Below are 19,846 nucleotides of genomic sequence, written 5' to 3'. Positions count from 1 at the left end.
AATCCTTAGAAATTTATTTTAATGTTGGGAAATATTAATGGAAAGATAGGATCGATTTCCGCCGCTTTCTCGAACCCGGTCTGCGTTCCTTTCGGGGGAGGAGCGCGAGCTCCTTTCCCGAACAGCGACTGGTAATCGAGCCTATGAGAAAGATCGCCTTCAATAAATGCAGGCCGTGAATAGCGAAAGACTGAAAGACTTGATGAAAAGAGATATGCGTATATGAAAGTTCTCCTAAAACACATACGGAATTCCATATCCGATGGGGTGGCACGTTCCCATACACCTACAGTAGAATCCTGGAGGCAGGTTCGAATATCACCAGCTGCTACAACTCATAACTCGCTAACGCAATCACGAGTTAAATATCGAGGGTTCGAGAAATTCGGATTCCACTGTAGATAGCTTTGCAGTCGATAGCTTTTTGCATACAAAAAGCTCTTCGTGACTGCAGTAATCTTATTCCATGGACTTACATGTAATTCTCAGCACAAGAGGCGTAATATACAGTAGTTTATGTTTAGCACTCATGACTGGCAGCAAAACCACTTGTGGCAGCAGCGTGGGGTAGCGTAGCCCAGTAGTTAGGGCCCCGGTCTCTAACTCCGGAGGTCGTGGGTTTAAATCCCGCTCTGACCACCAAGCTGGAGTTGTTTCTCCGTAGACCGTAGTTCAAAACCTTGGTCGTGTTTGTAAATAGCCAACTGGTCTGCCTCCCGCCAGTTGGGATTTTTAAGCCTTATTTTGTTTATTTGACATGCTTCTTTCTTACATTTTAAGTGGCATGCCTGAGAACTAGCTAGTTGTGGGTAAGGGCATCGACCACGATAAACATTCAACATTTAACATTTTAACATGAGCCGTATAGTCCTTTCGAAAATAGCGTACTTGCTTGCTTCTCTCTTTCTATAATATATACACGTGCAATTCCCCGTCCAGAAGTGAATTTCACTTAACATTTTATTCCTCGAGGCACCATATCAATGTTCATTTAACACCTTTTTGATACCATTTATTGCTAATTTCACCCTTTGCACAATACCCGTACTGGACGTTGGCACTATTCTTCGACATGTTCAGTCGAGAGCTAAATTCTCTTTACTAGTCACCATACAATTCTTCTAATGTTAGTTCTGAGAATGTCTTGGTTTACACCTCATCATTAACACCATAATTAACATTATGTTATGACGTGATTGACTTTCTTTATTTTCATCACTATCTATTTGACAATGTATAATTTATATTTTCAGAAATCGGCTGTTTCTTCACTGAAGCCTCCACTTTGTATGGTTCATCTCTACTGTTTGTAAATTCCCACTAACGTAATAAACATCCCACTGCCAACATTAAAAAGCACGCCCATTGGAACTCAATCTACTGCAGGCCTTGTTGTCCGTTAGGAGTCTGGATCAGCGATACAGGTACAGCCTGAGCTACGGTGGACTGGGGCGAGACTGGTAGCGTGACCACTTGCGGCTGCACAGCACTGAGAATGTGAAACGCGTCCGTCGTGAACAAGCTTTCGGTGTTAAGCGGTGTCGCCTGTGCGGCCGTCAGGTTTCCTTGTAGAGCGGCGGTTGTTAAGGTATTAGACGTTGCCATGGTGATGGCGACGTTGGGTGGTGTTTCCTGAGACTCGGGGTTCTGTACAGGTTGTTGTTGAGCCTGAGTTGTTTGTAGAGTAGTTTGTTGCAGTGTTTGCTGCTGCTGTTGTTGTGGTGTTTGTGCTTGTGGAGGTGGTTGTTGTTGCTGTTGTTGTTGTTGTTGCTGAGTGGCAGGCTGCTGAATTGGTTGTACCGCAGACTGCAACTGGTGAACCACCTACAATAGAGCATGTTAGTTTGTAAAACAAAATCCTGTTGTACTGCATCCGCGAGTAAGTGTCTCCGAAGAAAGCCTAGTGCTCTACAAGTCAGGATTTGGAATTTGACACGTATCAGTGAACATAATTTATTCCAGGCAAGGTTCTAGTTATAATATATTAGTGTCAAGTAAAGAATTATTGTATCCAGAGCAGTACTCAACAACTAAAAAAATCCAAGCTAGGAAGTAGGAACAACAACAAACAATGGACTAAACTTCCGCTGTACGTATCACTCACATGTGTCTGCAGTTGTTGAGACGCCTGTTGTGCCTGTTGGAGTTGTTGTTGAAGTTGTTGCTGTTGCTGTTGAAGCTGAAGCTGCTGTAACTGGATCTGTTGGATCTGTTGTTGGTATTGTAATTGCTGCTGCTGTAACTGCTGTTGAACCTGCACCTGAACTTGAGGAACTTGGATTGTCTGAGTTGTTTGAATCTAAAGAGTAAGTTATAGTTGTGTCAAGCATTTTGTGCCATTTGGCAGGTTGAAGAATGGTTGATGTACCACGGCACCTCAACCTGAATGGCTACAGCCTGCTCAGGAATACAAACCTGAATGGGCACAGCTTCAAGGGCATACTAACCTGAAAGAGCACAGCCTGTCTGCTGTAAGCACACCAGCTAACCTGAATGGGTGCCACTTTTACAGACACACATGTAGCTAAAGGGTACAGTTTGTATAAGCACATGAATGCCAGTGGGTACACCCTACACAGGAATACTAACCTGAATGGGGGCAGCCTGCACCTGAATTGCTCCGTTAGTGAATGTGACCGTAGGAAGTAGCTGTGGCTGTGCCAGCTGTGAGGTGTTGACTGTAGTAAGTGCTGGCATCCCCGAAGATACTGCAGGCTGCATCATGACAGCTGATAGGCCAGCTGAACTAACTGCCGCTTGTAAAATGTTGACCTGTGGCAAACTCTGCTGGATCTGCTGCATTGCCACTTGCTGAACAGTATCTACCTGTGCCTGTTCCTCAGTTATTGGTTTGACCTTGGGTTTCTTGGGTTTGGGGTTTTCCTGCCACCATTTTATGAGGCCATGTGATGGAGGTTCACGGTCTCCACCTGCAAAAGAACCACAATGAAAAGTGGGTCAGAGCTACAGTCCCACCCACAGGGCTGTCATTAAGGGCTGTAACCTGTAACACCTGTTACAGCTAAGTATACTTGATAGGAATTTGATGTTACTGGTGAAATACAATTCACTCACAAAGTAACAAGTTTGCTATGACAGCCCTGACCTATATTGTACTGGTGCTTCTGTTTCACCCATTCACTCATTCTGCTTAACGCCTACTCAAGTGAATTTGTTTCTATAAAGAGCTTCAACTTACTGTATTTTCCCTATTGAAAGCTTGGGAGTATAGTGGTGATTTTGGAGACCACGTTTTAAATTAATTTTTTAATGGAAATAATCATTCCGGCCAATTTCTAGGTGTCTACATCCACGTACATCTAAAGAGATGTCTGCTTATTAGATGTAATTCACAGTAAATGAGGGACCTTTGCTAATGTTCAGTTACATGTAATAAAGGGTGTCTGTTAAATTCGGTGTCTACTTGGTATGGGTATGATTGTAAACACTAGACTCAAATAAATGTCACAGGAATTGACTGAAAATTTCACCCGGAGAGGTCTGACATTTATTTGGGAACTAACATCTAAAACATGGTCACTTTGGTTGATTAAACTTAATCATGCTCTCTCAAGCACACTCACCTGTTTCCTTCATCTGCTCATTGACCCTACCAATTGTGCTATGACTGCATCCTGTCACCCAAGAAATGAACTTATAGCAATTTGAGCGAGCCCCTCCTGAAGGGGTCAGCATCTCGGCCAGAACTCTCCGTGCTTCTGTCTGGCCTGAGATAGCTCTGTCACGCCACTGCTTCAACAGGTTTGTGTGTGTCAGAGCAATCTATGAATTCAAAAGCATTGAAGACCGAAGAAGTCTTAATAAAACAGTGAGCCCTAGACAACACCCAAGTGTATAAAATTTGCATGTAAATATATCTGAACCAGAAAACACTCAGCATCTATTTATAACTTCCTGCTCTTGGTTCGTTCTGATGTAAGACGTCAATGAACAATCACTAGACAGGTATACATTCAAGTAATTCAAAGTGACACACTGTCTGAGAGGAACACATCCTAAGAGGAATGACTCCATGGTTTTAACCCCACTCACTACAAGAAAAGTGTAGACCAAAAAGGAAAAGAAGAAAGTAGGAGTCTGCACACTCACCATAACACAATTATCCACACAACACCTTTCTTTAGGGAGGTCTTCAATAACTTTCAGCTTGCCAAGAGCAGCCTTTCCTTTCTGCCTTACAATACGAAGTGGTTTCTGAGGGTGTAAATGAAGATGTTAAGTATACTGATCAGGTCCAGGGTACACATACACTAACTTATGTGAAAATTCTCACACGATCTTTGAGCCAGGATCTTTGGAGGTCTTTATGCTTAAAGATCCTGCATGAGCTTCAAAAGGTTTGGCAAGGACTTTCAAGATTTGTCAAGATCCTTGAAGATCTTGGCCAATGTAAGATCTTTGAAGAACCTGGCAAGACGTGTTAGGACCCTGAAGGAAGGATCCTTGAATATCCTTGAAATATTCTCACCAGTCACTCCTTGTGCCATGTTGACAATGCTTACATAACTAGTGTAGTAGATCTTATCATATTTCTCCATCAAACAGCCACAAAATATTATTACTTATTTTTTCTTAGTATACTCATTCCAGCGTACACTGTGCATGTGCTTTAGAGTATATACATGTAGAGTACCCAATGTAAAGCTCCTGTACCAAGCAAGCCACCAGGAACCAAACCCATAGTGTCTGGGAAAAGCTGCCTGATATCTGTAGTACATTGCAAATGCTCAGTAAGCAAAAGACTATAGCTCCCATGTACATGCATAGTAATAATTAATACAATCATGCATATTAATCTTTATTTTACAGTAATACATGTATACATGTATCTATGACTAATCACTTACTGATGGGTCAGTCTTGAGCTTTTTGTGTAAGAAGTTATTAGAATATAGCAGCACTCGTTGAGTGGCTCGTTCACACAACTTCAGAGTATCTCGAAGGTATTTCCTCTTCTCCAATATGTATTCCTCAAATTCACTTGACTTCCTTTGGCCATTACCAAGCCCAATGTTTTTAGATCTGACAAAATAATGACACTTAGTTTCACAAAACGAACAATAATTATAATTATTTAGTGTACATTTATTTATAAATTTATTACTCATAAAGTTAACATCAGAAAGCTATATTTCAATTTTAATTAAGCCCTCTCCTTTTCCAACATGATATGCTTTAAACCAAGATAATTCAGGAACAAGAAACCATTTGTTTAAGGTAACTAAATGTTTTGCAGTTATTTCTAAATTCTAACCACAACTGCTTTTCCATCATGTTAAGACAGTCGTGTCCAATAGTCAGGGGCTAATGAATTGTTCTGCTGGGCTAGCAGATTACTACATTATCCTCAGCTCATTGTCAACTTTTTTAGGAGAAATTTTTCAGGGAATATTTAAATTACAGAAAGAGGTACTGTAAGAGATTAATTGCAGTTTTAAATTCAATTTTTTAATAAGTTATAAATTATTTATAATTCCAATTTAATTGCAGTATTTTTTTTTGTACTTACAATTCCTGTTTGGCTCTGACTTCTAACAATGACTACTACATTGTGCACGGTGATGATAACAGTCATCAGATCTTACCTCTTTGTGGTTTTCCCTTGGTTTCTAATTTCCTCAATATCGTAACACTTTTTAGAACTCAGCTCTTTTGCTTTCTTGAGCATTTGTAGCATATCGCTTGCTCGTTCACGTGATTCTTGCATGTTATTCCCTATAAGTTATGGAAAAATGTCTGCTTTAGAGCAATATTTCATTGGCTGTATATGTACACGCACACAGTTTTCAGTAACAAACATGTACCTAATAAAACAAAAGTGTCTTTCAATTACATGCAGGTTCAGTAATTAATAGATCCTTTTCATAAATGGCTGCCAATTATAAATCCTTTTGTAAGTATTAAAATTAGCCTGACTAACCTCGTTCTTGAGTTGATAATTCAAAAGAATTTTTACTCCCAAACGAGTTTAGTGAGGCTCATTTAAATGCATACAAAAGAATTTTAAATTGGCAGCCATTTATGAAAAGGGCCTATAAACCCGATAGAGTAGTGGTTTTGACTAGCTGATGACTCCTAGGACAATGAACACACACATGTACCTACATGTAGTGTAATATACTGAAAGATCACTTGCATCACTAAAAAAAGTGTGCTCCAGAGGGAATAACCTGTGCACAGAGGAGGAATTGCTGGACTTACCATCCCCAATAATATAAGTCTGTAAACAGCCACATGCTCTGAATTTAAAATGTGGACAGCAGAGTCTAGCAGCTAAAGAGACAGATAATAGTAGTGATTAATCATTTTCAACAGCAGTTGCATACAGTGCTGGTCAAATGTATAATATTATTTAAAGTCACCTTGGACTCGGCTTGGAGATTGACAAGGACCTTGATTCAAGAAAGATGCCAATGTTTTGACGTTTATAAGTATAAATCTACTAGGTATAAGCGATCTATCACAAATGCGGTTCATTTACTGGCTATGCTACTGACTATCTATTCTGTTATAGATAGTGAGTAGTGTAGCAGTGCGCCCTTGTTAACAAAATGACAGCCACTTCTGTGCATTTTCAAAGTGTCTGCGAAGAGGATTTAGATAAAGTTTTGAATGACTAGTACATTAATTTTATGCTAAAACAATAATTATTATACTATTCACTTTTGATTTCTATGTCTAATAGTCAACTTGGGCGGTGCCCTCATCCCTTATCATGTGATAGACATCTTGAGCTCAAAATCTAATTGTTAAATAGTACTTTATTTGACACATTGAGATAGCACATGTACATGTACTAGTACCACCACACATTCAGTAGAACATCTATTAAGTGTTAACTATTACTATGGTGTATATTACTTTAAATCACTTGATGTACCATAAAGTGAATATTAAAGGCAGTCAGTAAGGATAGGACAACATTATTAATAGACATACGTATAGCAAAATTTATAATCTTTGTAAACAGAAAAAAAAAACCTGAATTAAGTAACTGTATGTAGCCCAACTTGACATTATATTTGTAATGATTAATTAATGCTGTCAGCATCAGTAAGGATAAGTTAATATTATTACCATCAGGGTCTCCCAGTCCTTCTACTAAAGACATTGCAAACTGGTTTGCCTCCTCCTGATATTTTTTCTTTTCTTCTGGATCTGGCTCACAACGTTCTCTCCTTTGTTTTTTTGGACGATCAAATGACAAACCTGAATGAGGAAGTAACAAATTAATTCACATAGTTTAATGTTTCCATCAACACTGTTCAGTTATGTCAAATTCCCTGTTATTTTAAACTTGAAACTTTCCCCCTGAGATTTACCCCCCATCATTTACAATCAGCTATTTCAGACTATTTTTCGTTTCGCTCCCCTGCGAGTTTGAAATCGAGGGGTTCAACCATACATTATTACAAGGTAGTACTAAATGCTTGTTAATAAGCAAGCAACAAAGGTTGAATTCTGAATACATCTAAATGTAACTCACTTTCATTGCTCTTAGGTAGGTCGTTACGAGGCAGCGTGGCCGAGTGGTTTAGGGCGCTGGTGTTGTAATCCGAAAGTTCCGGGTTCAAGGCCTCCACCCTGCCATTAGCAGGATTTGTTTCTTGGTAGTACCGAGTTCAAATCGGCCTTAAGGTCACGCTTTGTAAATAGACAACTGGTCTGCCTCCTCCCAGTTGGGATTTTTAACTATGTTATGTTTATTTGAAATATTTGTTTCCTTTGTTTCAGTGGCATGCCTGTAAACTAGCTAAGGTTAGTGCTTGTATAACTAAGTGCATGACCACTATAAATAAGATTTACAAATTACATTACATTTTTTTTTACATTAGGTTTCCTAGATACTGCAGCTGCAGTATGTTTGGGTGGCATATTTGTAAGTGCTTGAACTGCCAATATCATCCAGAGATTTATTTATAGAAACACTTGGAGAAGTTTGGGAGCACACAACAATCCTGTGGAAACATGTGCGTGTGGCTCAAGCTCCAACAGCATTTCTTGTTCTCCCAAACCTCCAAAGACTATAACTCAACAGAAACAAGGAAAATGTTTTCTTTCTCTTAGCTACATGTAGTTATTAATCAAGTTCATGTTAGAATAGTGTATTGCTAATTATAAGTAATAAGAGTAATATTACGTACATGTATCTCTTAATTTATTGTTTGCTACCTTGGAAATTAAGTGTTGTATATAGTTTTCAGTTAATTAAATTTAAAGAACTGTCTTGCCAAATGGAGGTTGAAAGTGTATCTGAGACATCCAAAGTCATACCAAAATGCTGCCAGATAAATGGTGAGTTTGGTGGCTTTTGGTTACCATAATAATACATGTACACCTGCACTGTACATCTATAACAAAGAAAGTCCTCAACACTTTAGCATCTATGGGATGAATTCCACCCCACCCTCTAGTCTCTACAGGTTAACAGGCCTGCAGGGTTAACAATGGCGGTTAACATCCCTTGCTCTCAATAAACCTGGGCATTCACTAGCAAAATTACTATTAATAATTATTCTAAACAACTTGCAGTACACATGCATGCAAAGTAACCCTACCACAAGCATTGCACAGAGTGAGGGTCTTCCCTGTTGCTGGATCAACTTTATGTCGAGGACTTGGATGATGGGAAGACAGTTTGGGGCGGTTCCCCCGTCTGGAAGGGTTGATTACATATGGAGAACCACACAAGTCACACTTGAATGGGGTGCCAGGATCACGACGAGGTATTCTGAGAAGAGGATTTAGCCGTCTTCTCCTCTTTTTCTTTGTTTTGAGCTCATCCTCAGATGGGGATTGAAATCGCATTGGTTTCCTTTTCCTCTCACGTTCACTTGATCTCCTCCTATCCATGTCTTCAGAGGAACCCTTTAAACAGTGCAAAGAACTTTGAATGATTTACAACAAAACTATATTGCCACAAATACATACAGTGGCCAACACAATCAATGTGACATACACGTGGTGCGCGATGGGACGGTTGCATATACCAGTACATGTAATACCATCAAATATAAATACAACTTACAGCTTTCCTGTATTCTGACTGGCTGTATTTTCTATGGCATGGCATACATTGTACATATACAGTGTACAATGTATGATATTCTCAGTAAAGTACATTAAAATACAAATTATTTAAACAGGAAACAATGAAGTGAAATAAAATTACTGAACATGTCATGTACCATTTAATTTGAAGGTATTTGCTTTATGGTTACGTGTACATTATACTCCTACTTTTGTTTCCTGTAAATTTCAATGCTTAAACATGGGGTGAGCCTATAAAAGGCAAGGACACGCCACCTTTGAAGCACTTTGTTGGCTTTTTTTGTGTTATGGTGGAAAGCCAAAATAATGGTCACACAACAGTAGACATTGTGGAAAAATAGAATTGTTTTTGTAATTAAATAGGGTACATTGTAATAAAATATACAGCAATAATATTGTACATAATAAAAATACAGTGAAAAACAGACATGAAAATGATGAATTCTCTTCGTCTGTTTTGACAGTACAGTCAGTTCAGGGAACATTCAAATTTCACTACTAACTAAAATAGCAAAGCTCTAGCCTGAAATCAATCAATGAGCCAAGGATATTAAAACTACTCATATTTGTACATGTAAATGTACATATGTGTATCAAGCATAAAGCATTTAATACACAATAACATGTATGGTAAATGTCCCAGGTACATGTATTACCTCGCCATCTCCAATATCTGACAGGCTGCTTTGGGTGAAATCTAAAGTGGATTCTTGCAACTCCTTCGATGGTGAAGTATTATTATGTCTTTCATCTATAGCACTGCTGCTGTTTTGATCCCTGTTATGTCCAAAAATGACACTAAACACTGGATCTTCAGCTGAAGAAGTCTGGTTAAGAGCACTGGTAGATGCCGTATAAAGGTTTGAGCCACCACTTGAGCTACTGGCTTCCATTCCCAAACTTGGGTTGTGGGCGGTTGGAATATCCTTTGATATCTGTTGACCAGGTGCATCAAGCAGGTTACTTGAAGATGAATTTTCAGCAAGGAGTGTTGATACTGCCAGACTTTCACAAGCAGTGCGTACTAATGTCTCTAACGCACTTGTATTTGGTGCCTGTGAAGTCTGAAGTTCAGATTCTGTGTCATCCTCTTCTGAAGTAGATGAGCCTATAAAGTAATTAAAGACTTTAAAAAGAGTTATTATGTAAAATATTCAAAGCCCCTTAATCCCAACAGCTCTTGGTACTTTACTCCAGTTTCTGTCACATGAAGTAGCCAAGAGTATCGCCACTCCCCCTAGACAGGGCACTAGTCCAGGAGTCTCCTGGGAATTTAAAGGAAGGCAATGAAATGTTTTGTAGCAAATGGCACTGAGAATTTTCAGAACCTCCCAACCCAAACAATAGGAAGACAGAACTCATGCCTACATTAATTAATGGAAAAATGAATGATGCTGTATACTCAGAATTTACTCTGGGACACTTAATTATGATTATTTTTATGGTTGCCACAGTGAGAAAGGCATTGTAAGTGATATACCTCATCATAGACCAATAACATTATAAGACCATTGTAACCAAACTTGCTTTGTTTGAATTGCGAGCTGCATGAGATTTGCAATTAATGTAAAGCACCATGTGCAGCACTGTCATTGGTGCAAACCAAATACATGTAAATAACATTTTACAATTCTGAAATTGTGGCAGCAAGTGTTGTTTGCCCTTGTTTATGGGCATTTTGCCTGGAGAAAGACCAAGCTTAGGCAGAGGGCAAATAGGAAGGTCAGGTTTCTGGATTTCCTGCCATTTTCTAAGGACACAATTAATACCAAAACAGAGGGAAACCTTCACTTAAATACAATGTATAGATCTGTCAACAATCTTGATGGGTGAAGCAAGTGTCACAGTTTGTGTATGAAAATCTGACATTTGATTTTTATACTTATGATTTCTTTCTCCCTGCTTCAGCAATACTAAAATGTATGAACTTACAGTTTCTCCATTTCACCTCAAAACATTCCTAGAATAAAAAATGTAATTTTTATGCTGCAAATTCTATTCCATACCTTTGCTCTGACTGATTTAAACAACTCTATAATGGTAACTGAGCTGAGTGGAGTGCAATTTGGTCTGAAATCATATGCATGATTTCAAACTTGAATGAGCGCACAGCACAAGTTCAATTTGAAATCACAAGTATGATTTCAGACCAAAATTGCACTCCACTCAGTTCATTTGCCACTTCATTAGATCCACTTTGAAATCACACAATCGCCTTAATATCGCTATAATCATGCAGAGGTTTACGCCAACACGATGAGCTAAGTTATCTGTCATTCCATATAATAATTATTACTTCAGTTTTATCAAGAGTGGTCCTATCTCCATTTTTGGAGCTACACCAATTAGTAAAGAAAGAGAAAATGTTGCTGAAGGTGAAGTCTTTCATCAGGGGATATCATGCATACATGGATGACTGGGAACCATATGCAAAGGATGAGTATTTGCTGATTTGAGAACCAAAAAATGTAAATGATTCAAATGCTGTTGTGGTGTTTCAAGCGGCAAAAGAGGAAAGACCAAGTTCAAAAACCACTGAAAATGGCTGCCAAGCAAACATTACACCCGAACAACTTGACAGACCAATATTTGATGTAATCGAAAATGTTCCTAAACTAATGGCAACATGGTTGACTAAGTTTTTAAAGAGACCATTGAATTCAGGAAAAGCAATCAATAAAGGAAGCACATAAACAGAGGAGGTGGCTATGGTCTGGAAGTGCCACGTGAATATCATTTTCAAGGGGATGACCTCTCATGCAACTGGCTTAAACAGAAATTAATGAAAGAAGAATTTGATCCGCAATGCCGACAAGACTTTTGACCTCAAGGAAGAAACATTGACATCCGGTGATTTAATGATTTGTGAAAGTAAACAAGGAAATCAATTACCTGGTGTGCTATTTGTAATTGTATGAACTAGTATTTGAGTAGTTTCCTTTTTTAATTTACAAAGTGACTGTTTACAGGTCAAGACAATAGAAACAGCTTGTCAGGACTTACTTAAAGGGTAACAGCGACCGCTTAATAGAGGGTGACCGCTTAATACAAGGCTGCTTAATACAGGTTCGACTGTATTGGATTTCGAGGGACAAAGTTTGAAATATTCCGTGAACTTGTTTCAGATTAAATAAGGTTGACAACTGAAAACCACAAGCCAGAGGTCATGTTATGGGTCTCTGTAGGCGTTCTATAAGTAGGTGGAAGGACCTTTTGTTAAGTTTGCCCACAGGCGTTCTTTCACTTCCTCTCGCCACACTTTCTCTTTTGTTTTTGCATGCTGTTTTTCGCGCTGCGCCTTAACTAACTGAATGCCCTGAGGAGGCTAGGAATGCAAAGGATGCCTCATAGTGTTTTAAGAATCAGTTCTGAAATATGATGCACATAGCACCAATTACAGACAACAATGTTCCTTGGGGAAAATTTGCTACAATTAACGGAACCCAGACGTTAATTCTCAGGCCAAAATTGAAACAAATTGTTACACAATACAAAATGTGGAATGAAGTGATGCTTTCAGGTTGGACACAAATGATGTGCTACAATGTATATATTCCAGTACTTAGAATGCAAATGAATGACGTGGAGGAAAATACAAACCCTATAATTTTTGATGTTATTGGTCATTTTTATACCAGAGGATGCATTATGTCCATCTGGACATACTTGGGCAAACATTTATAGTTCATCTGGTTATGTGTCTCTAGTAAAGACAGGCACAAGACGCATTTAATAGACGTCTAGACGAACTATCCTATGAAATATGTCTTGAATGACGCACTTCAAGAGAGAGTTTGTCTAGACATACTGTATAATATGTTTTGTGTCTGTCTTTAAGTTTATGCTAGAGATGCATAACTGGACGAACTACAAATGCTCACCCAAGTTCGTACAGACAGATAATGCATCTTAGGTACAAAAACGGCCAGGATGCATTATCCTTCTGGACGGATAATGCGTCCTCTAGTATAAAAATGACCATTGATTCGATCTTCATTTTCTGCAAATTAGAGCATGCATGAAATGGATACACACCCCAACTAAACATAAACACTCAAATCAGAATATAATCTGCATTGCAGGTGTAAACAGGGAAGGGGTAGGGATCAGGTGACAAAAAAACGCGTGGAAGAAAGGGAAGGAACAGCACCCTATCCCATTAAAGAAGCTTGTTTCCAATAAGCAGTCCAGTTTAATTTCCTCAACCTGTAAAACTCAAACAAGCAAAAAGGACACTACGCACACTCAAAAGTATGCAGTGCGGACCTATTTTTTAGGAAAGGGGTCAATAAATTTAGAGAACAATCCTTAGGGTTTGCAAAGCATTATTAATAGGGTGATTTCAAACAGGGTTGGCCATTTGGAAGTTAATCACTACAGCAAAGCAAAAGGATGGATTGGCTTCTTCTCTTATGTTGAATGTTTTCATAACAAAGATCTTTCAAATTGTATGATTTTCTAGAAGGACATTTAATGTGTAAGAAAATAACCATTATTGATCGTCAACTCAGGGAAATGTAGTCGCCATTGTGGTGACTAAATCAGAATTTTTGCTGAATTCTGGTCGCCAAGGATGAAATGTTAGTTGCATTTTGAGCCCTGGGATGTCTTTTAAAATACTGTGCCTGTGTTAAGCCTGCAGTCTCGAAAAAGGAAATGGCCAAATTGGCCCTTTTTCATTTTTTCTGGGGGCCATCTCTGATTGCAATGTAGGATTTCCGCAATGGCGTGCTCTGGCGGAAACACTGATTTTTGGTATATTGTTCTAGTAGCCGGTTTGTTAAAAATAGTGGAACTGGAAACGCCTTTACATTTCAAAACAATGTCATGTGATGAAAACTCATTTGAGCATAACAAAGGAACAAGCAGTTCTGAAGTCAGATCGAAAACAGTCTACTTCATGCATAAAGTTCAATTCTTGTTGCCTGAATCAATGATGGAAGGCCTTCCGTGCAGCTAGTGTAATTCTGCAATGCATTTCTTTTGAGTTGTGAAACTCCCTCAAGTGCACGATGCCCAGTGAATAGTTTTTCTCTTTTAAATACCCACTCAATGGCACTCTGCATGATTTTAAGGTATTCTAGCTCGTTATCATCTCTGTTTCTTTTTGTGACCTCGGCGTAGAACTTTATGCTCAAGACCTTGTCATGTTCTTGCAGAGCCATTTGTTTCAAGATATTTTCAAGATGGCAGGACTGGCACTAGCTTTGGAAGACGTTTGTTCATTTACTGTTTTGTGGAGTGGGCGTATTTTGACTGTGTTTATTCACAGCGACAGGGCTGAGGTGTATTGCTTCATTTGAAACTACTGGAAACCTGGAAACATCTACCTTCTTGAGATGGCTATGAATTTGCTGTTGTGTGGTTTTCGTTTATGTTTTGCTGGACTCGGTATCATACAGATCTTACTGGTAAGTAGATATCGAAGAAAATTTGCCAAAGTATTCGCCAAAATGGACACCGAGAGTTGGAAACTTCCCTTAAGGCATCATGGTAGGTGAATTTTTATGAAAAACACGAAAATATTTTTTTTGCTGTTCAAATTGAGAAGACTGAGATATATATCTTCCAAAAAGAATGATAAGAAAAGCTTTTTTCACTTTTTAAGTTAAAGAGAAAAACTACTTTTGAATCTCATTTACCCCTTATGGCGCGTTGACACCTCTAAATAAAATTCACCACCAGTTGTCATGTGTAAAGCGAACTGCGGTGTGATATTTCATTAATGCACGTGAACTGTTCTTGATCTGGTTCTTTCATCGAAAGCATCAGGATGAAAACCCAAGAAAATGTCTTGCCCCTTTTCGTCTTTGAAGAAGCCGGAGAGGCAAAAATCTGGTGGAACCCACAGGTTCAGCATCGAACAAGATTCATTGGCTCTGAGTGACCCATGTTCGCACTGTAACCAAGAAGAATGGTTGAAGCAACTCTAAGACACTAGTCCCACCAATGAAGCTGAAGGACAAACTACAACAAGTGCTAGTCGCACAAAATTGCTGGAGGCGGGGGACATGGGGACTTGCGGTGTTGATGTTTTTTTAATGCGGTGACACAGTGAATAAAATCTCAACTTGTGGTGTTGCGGTGATCTCAAATGCTACGGTGTGCGATGTTTGTGTTTTTCACGCTGTGGTGTTCAGTGAAATGATATTGTTTGCGGTGCTAGGGTTTTTGCTTTACCTTTGTTAAACCTAAATTTGACCTAAATTTAGCATGTTAACTTCGTTAATCCATGCTAATTTATGACAAGCACGTAACATTGAGGTTAATAATTTGTAACAAATTACAAACCATCACTTTCTAGTCAATCTTCAATAGGCTTCGGTTGCCAATCCGAAGCTGTTGTCATTTATACGTAACTTGACAAGTAACTCAACCTCTGCCAGCCGGGGCTCAGTGTTCGGTAGACATGTGGAGGAGCAAGGAAAGGAACAATCCTGAAAATTCCAGAACGCTAAGGCGGAATATAATGTATTATCGACTGTGCAGCTTTTTTCTACGAAAAAAGGAAAAGGTGGCAAAAATTACCGGCCACAAAGTATATTCAGATGTTGCGTCGGCAGGGAAGAAAGAAGGCTTTCTAAGCTAAGGAAGCTTTGTAAATTACACAAGTTTACTATTTTTTTCCTTTTGCTATTCAGCTTCGTCTATAGGTTATTCTGATACCGGTCTATACCTGCTCCAAGTTCCTGCCTCTTTCTTGATCTTCTATGTTTTCAAACGATTATCAATATTGAACACAAATGCAGCTAGCTCCGGAAAGCAATACTTTCAGTCCAGATAGGGCTTCAGTCAGCTCCTCTCTTTTTTCTTTGTCCGCTTCCTAGCTTTGCGCAAGGTTTCTTCACAAGAGCGAGAAGACTGATTTACAGGCATCAGCAGTATGGACATATGCGCAATGAAAAGAGTTGTGATGTGTTTATGTTGTGGAAAATTGTTGAGGTATAAAAGTATTATTTTAAGTGTAGATGAACGAATCATGGCGCTAAAGATATGTGTTGAGGTGACGGTGTTTTGTTGACTTTTCTTGTGGTGATGCGGTGTTTGTTAATTCTTTTTGCGGTGTTGTGGTGTTCAGAAACCCCCCCCCCCCCCTCCCCATGTCCTCCTCCTGGAGAACGGACGCAATTCCAAAACTTCTACAACTATAGAGTCAAGCGCAGATGTAGAGGTTGAGATTTCCTCTGTTGGTTTCACAAGGTATGGTTTCAAAAAATGTCCGGAGAATGAAGAAGCCTAAACTTGAGCAACATAATACCAATGCTGCCGAAGAAATCTTCTAAGTAAAAGAACTCACGGCAGTTTAATTACAAACCTGTATAAAGCTCTTGTTATTTTCTCGCTTCTTGGACGATTTCAACGCAAAGGGGAATTGTAGACATCTGTTTATTTCAAGTTGTCATAAGCCAATGTTGTGGTACACTGACCAATGCCAACATCTGTCACTGCGGAGGGGATTTTTAACACCTAATCATACCAGTCTCATAAAAGGTTTTTCGTCTTTTTATCAATAAAATAAAACTGCATATAAGGATGAACATTTTTAGTTCATTTACGGGCGTCTGCTGACAGAATTGACTGAAAATCGGCAGGTATGTTCCAGGATACCTCCTTCAAAAAAGGGTGTCAGGCTATGTTTAATTTCGCTTCTGTTTCAAAGTTATGACCTCTTTAGTAGAAGGAAATGTCCGCATTGAAAACATCAAACTTTAGGAGGGTGTAGAAAAAAAACCAACCCACAGCTGGAAATTTGCAGACACCCTTTTTGAGGGTGATGTGTGAGAAAACATTTCCGATATTAACTGCGCTGCTCTGATAATTCATGCACGGAAGCAAACCAGTTTAAGCAAAGCAGCGTTTCTGGGTATTTCTTTTAATTTCACTGCAACAATAACTTTTTTAGAAAATTTCAAAGATATGATTGTATTCTATAACTATTAACTTTCAGAAAATGTATAGGTTGATGGAGTTTTCTCTCAAAGCACCAGCGTAAGAGCATGATTTTCAAACACTGTCAATCCATCTACCATGATACCTTAAAGTAGGTCCTCAGCCTGAAGGAGCTGATAATCACCATTCAGAAACTGTAATTAATTAAATTTTTCAATTGTTTTGAAAAAGAAAAACAACAAAAGTTTTGGCAATAATAGTTGCAAAATTCACCACACAATGGCTTTTTGTCTTTCATTTTCCTAGAATTTTATTGGTTACTTTAAACTAACGTTGAAATCTGATTGGTTATTTTGTTTTACTGTCCCATTCTCATAGGCTGCTCAGAAAAAGATGCGATTTAGAGCAAAAAAAGGGGCAATTCATGAATAAATCGCACCACTGAGAGCCAATCAGATTGCAAGGATAACCAGTGATTTCAAAATGGATTTAATAAAGTTGGAAATAAAAATAATAATAGTCATTGTTTGTGTCCTGCAATTTAATTATCCAGTTTTGCCTCAGTGACACCAGTTAATGCAGCTTCCAGTTAAAAACGCCTAGCCTAAAGTAAAATACTAAATGTTCACTGTGATTGCCTTTATTTGGAAGAAGTTCGATTGCCAAAGATTTCCGATGAATTTTGAAGATCACCAAAGCTCGGCAAAGACTTTTGAACGCTTTTGGAAATGTTCAAAGGTATTAATAATTATTGGAAAACCAAACACACTGCAGCCGGCCAAAGGAAATGATGTGTAGACGACCTACAATAGTATGTAAGTGTAATATTAGGCAAACCCAGGCACTGTTTGCAGGAACCAATATTGGTGTCATTTCAGCTGCTGGTGCTCCCTTGTTCAACTTAATCCAAGAGGTTGACAAATACCTTGAAACAATGCCAACATTTTTTACTGAATCTTGATGAAGAAGATTTGTGAACAATTTTAGTGAAGCGTGAAGAAACTTTTGTCACCTGCTAAGTTTTTGATGTTTTTTTTGGCAGCTTTATGTCAACTTTCTGTTGGCTTTTTAAACAGGTTAGCCAATCCTGTTAGCATGAATTGTAATTTGTGGACTTATATTTAAAAACAAAAATGACAAACGAGTCGTGTTCTTTGATGAATTGTGAGTTTCTTGTTTGATGTGAAGAAATAAATGACAAGTTTTTATTGTAGAGTCTTTTTTGTAGTTGTTCCATGTGCAGCTGTCTGATGTTATGTAATCATGACATCCCATTTAGGTTTAAACAGGATTTTAAAAATTTTCAACTTTGAGTGGTCATATGATAAACTGCTTATTGACTGAGTTAGGTCGTGCCGGATGCGAAAATATTTGGCTCTTGGTCAAGACGTACGGACCCAGCGCAGCGAGGTCTGTACATCCTGACCTCAAGCCAAATATTTTGCCCCCATACTCAGTCAAAGTACATAAAGTTTCCTAGGTAAAATGTCAAATGTCTTTCATGGCATTTACTGTAACCAAGGTATCAGTTTGGGTTTACAGCACACAGGCAAAATGATTTCCCAAAACGCTCAAGTCTAAACACCCTGGCCCATTAGTGAGATATAAACCACCACAACACATCCAGTAAAAACCACAGAATATATCTGCAACTTTTAAAGGCAAAGCAAAATACCGGCCTAGAAATTGGTGGTGACAACCTCATGAAGTAGAAAAGTTATTTTAGTCGCAACTGGCAACTTCAAAATTTATTCAGTCGATTGTAAATTAACTATCTTCGAAACATAGCTTTAAAAATGCATGTACAGTGTAAGCTTACATGTACATGTAAACCAAACTGTGCAAACTGAAAAGCCATTGAAATATAAAATTCAATGGGTTTCGAACCCTAAACGAAGCAAATATCGGTATTATGTACGGTTCCAAATCGCTGAAATCAAGCAGAACTGAGAATAAGGTACTTTGAAAGCGCTGAAGGCAGATGGAACGCGAGCGAATATACCAACCACTTCTTTTATGCGATAATCGGAAGGACAAATTTCACCATATTGCTTCAGAGAAACATACCGAGCGATATAAAAAATAACCTCTTCTGTTACACTTCACTTTAAAAAGTCGTTTTCTTACTATTTTCCCACAAGGGAGAGGGTTAAATGCTCAATTCTCCTATTTCACAGATTATAGAAGCTAAACCAAGTGATAAAATTTGAGAGAATCTGGAAACTCATACCGGCCGACTGATTGTTGTCCTTCTCACTGTGTGTTTCTCCTGAGAAACTGTATGAATTGCCGGGCTCTCTGACTTGTTCGCCTAAAGCGTCGCCTTCAAACTGTGCCTCTGTAACCGGACGAAAGTTCCCCATGTCGCAGTTCAGTGTCTTTTCGGGGCTAATCGTGTCGCCGGTTCCATCGGAAGCCATCTTCTTTCTCAAAACACATCACCTGCCCGAATCATTGCCAGGTGCATGCTGGGATTTTTCCGGAAAATCTCGAAATACTGCCGACCTCAGCTCGATATTCCGAGTGCAGTACATGTGTAGAAATGGCTGTCATTGAATAGTATTTTTTCTGCTATTTCAGTTTACGCAATTTTTACCGCCGTATGTCTTAGTCAATTTTCAAGGCTTAAAGGTTAATTTTCGCCTGTAGAGCTCTTAGAGGAGAGAGAAAACCGTGAGTAAGCGGAAATGCAACAGGCTCAGTTCTCGCCTATTACAGACGTGAAGATTGTGTCTCAGAAGGAACGCTGCCCAGCTGGATATTTCATGGTAAATATTTATGGACTTTTATCTCTATGAATTAAACCCGTGGCAGTTAATCCAGAAGTTGTCGGCAATGCATTTGTTCCAAGTTTTCACTGGAAATATATTCAATTAAACTTATA

The 19,846-nt window shown here is 38.7% G+C and overlaps 2 protein-coding genes across 2 annotated transcripts in view; one reads left to right on the top strand and one right to left on the bottom strand.

Annotated features, from left to right (window-relative positions):
* Positions 1–44: 44 nt before the first annotated feature.
* On the bottom strand, positions 45–19,471 carry LOC145496967 (uncharacterized). The gene is made up of 12 exons (XM_081476739.1): positions 19,193–19,471; positions 9,729–10,180; positions 8,580–8,889; positions 7,099–7,230; positions 6,223–6,294; positions 5,607–5,736; positions 4,869–5,043; positions 4,111–4,215; positions 3,585–3,783; positions 2,590–2,930; positions 2,105–2,299; positions 45–1,824 (listed from the first exon to the last, which is right to left on the bottom strand). Exons 1-12 carry the CDS (start codon positions 19,380–19,382, stop codon positions 1,378–1,380), a joined length of 2,748 nt encoding a protein of 915 aa, XP_081332865.1. The 5' UTR covers positions 19,383–19,471; the 3' UTR covers positions 45–1,377.
* A 25-nt stretch (positions 19,472–19,496) lies between these two features.
* The window catches only part of LOC145496988 (multivesicular body subunit 12B-like), a 12,836-nt gene continuing 12,486 nt past the window's right edge, over positions 19,497–19,846 (top strand). Inside the window, exon 1 of the mRNA XM_081476759.1 lies at positions 19,497–19,730. Coding sequence (XP_081332885.1) covers positions 19,650–19,730 — 81 coding nt within the window. The 5' untranslated portion in view covers positions 19,497–19,649. The remainder of the gene's footprint in view (positions 19,731–19,846) is intronic.

Source organism: Orbicella franksi, chromosome 1, assembly GCF_964199315.1.
Source record: "Orbicella franksi chromosome 1, jaOrbFran1.1, whole genome shotgun sequence".
NCBI lineage: Eukaryota > Metazoa > Cnidaria > Anthozoa > Scleractinia > Merulinidae > Orbicella > Orbicella franksi.
Note: the sequence above shows the minus strand (reverse complement) of the source record. Positions and strands in the feature narration are given on the sequence as shown.

What these genes read in the sequence shown, in the direction of transcription:
- LOC145496967 (XM_081476739.1), bottom strand. Translation starts at nt 19,382, where the DNA reads ATGGCTTCCGATGGAACCGGCGACACGATTAGCCCCGAAAAGACACTG. An exon ending in GGACAACAATCAGTCGGCCG is followed by an intron (nt 10,181 to 19,192) that starts GTATGAGTTTCC and finishes ATTACTTTATAG; the next exon opens with GCTCATCTACTTCAGAAGAG. An exon ending in AGCTCAAGACTGACCCATCA is followed by an intron (nt 4,216 to 4,868) that starts GTAAGTGATTAG and finishes TTACACCCTCAG; the next exon opens with AAACCACTTCGTATTGTAAG.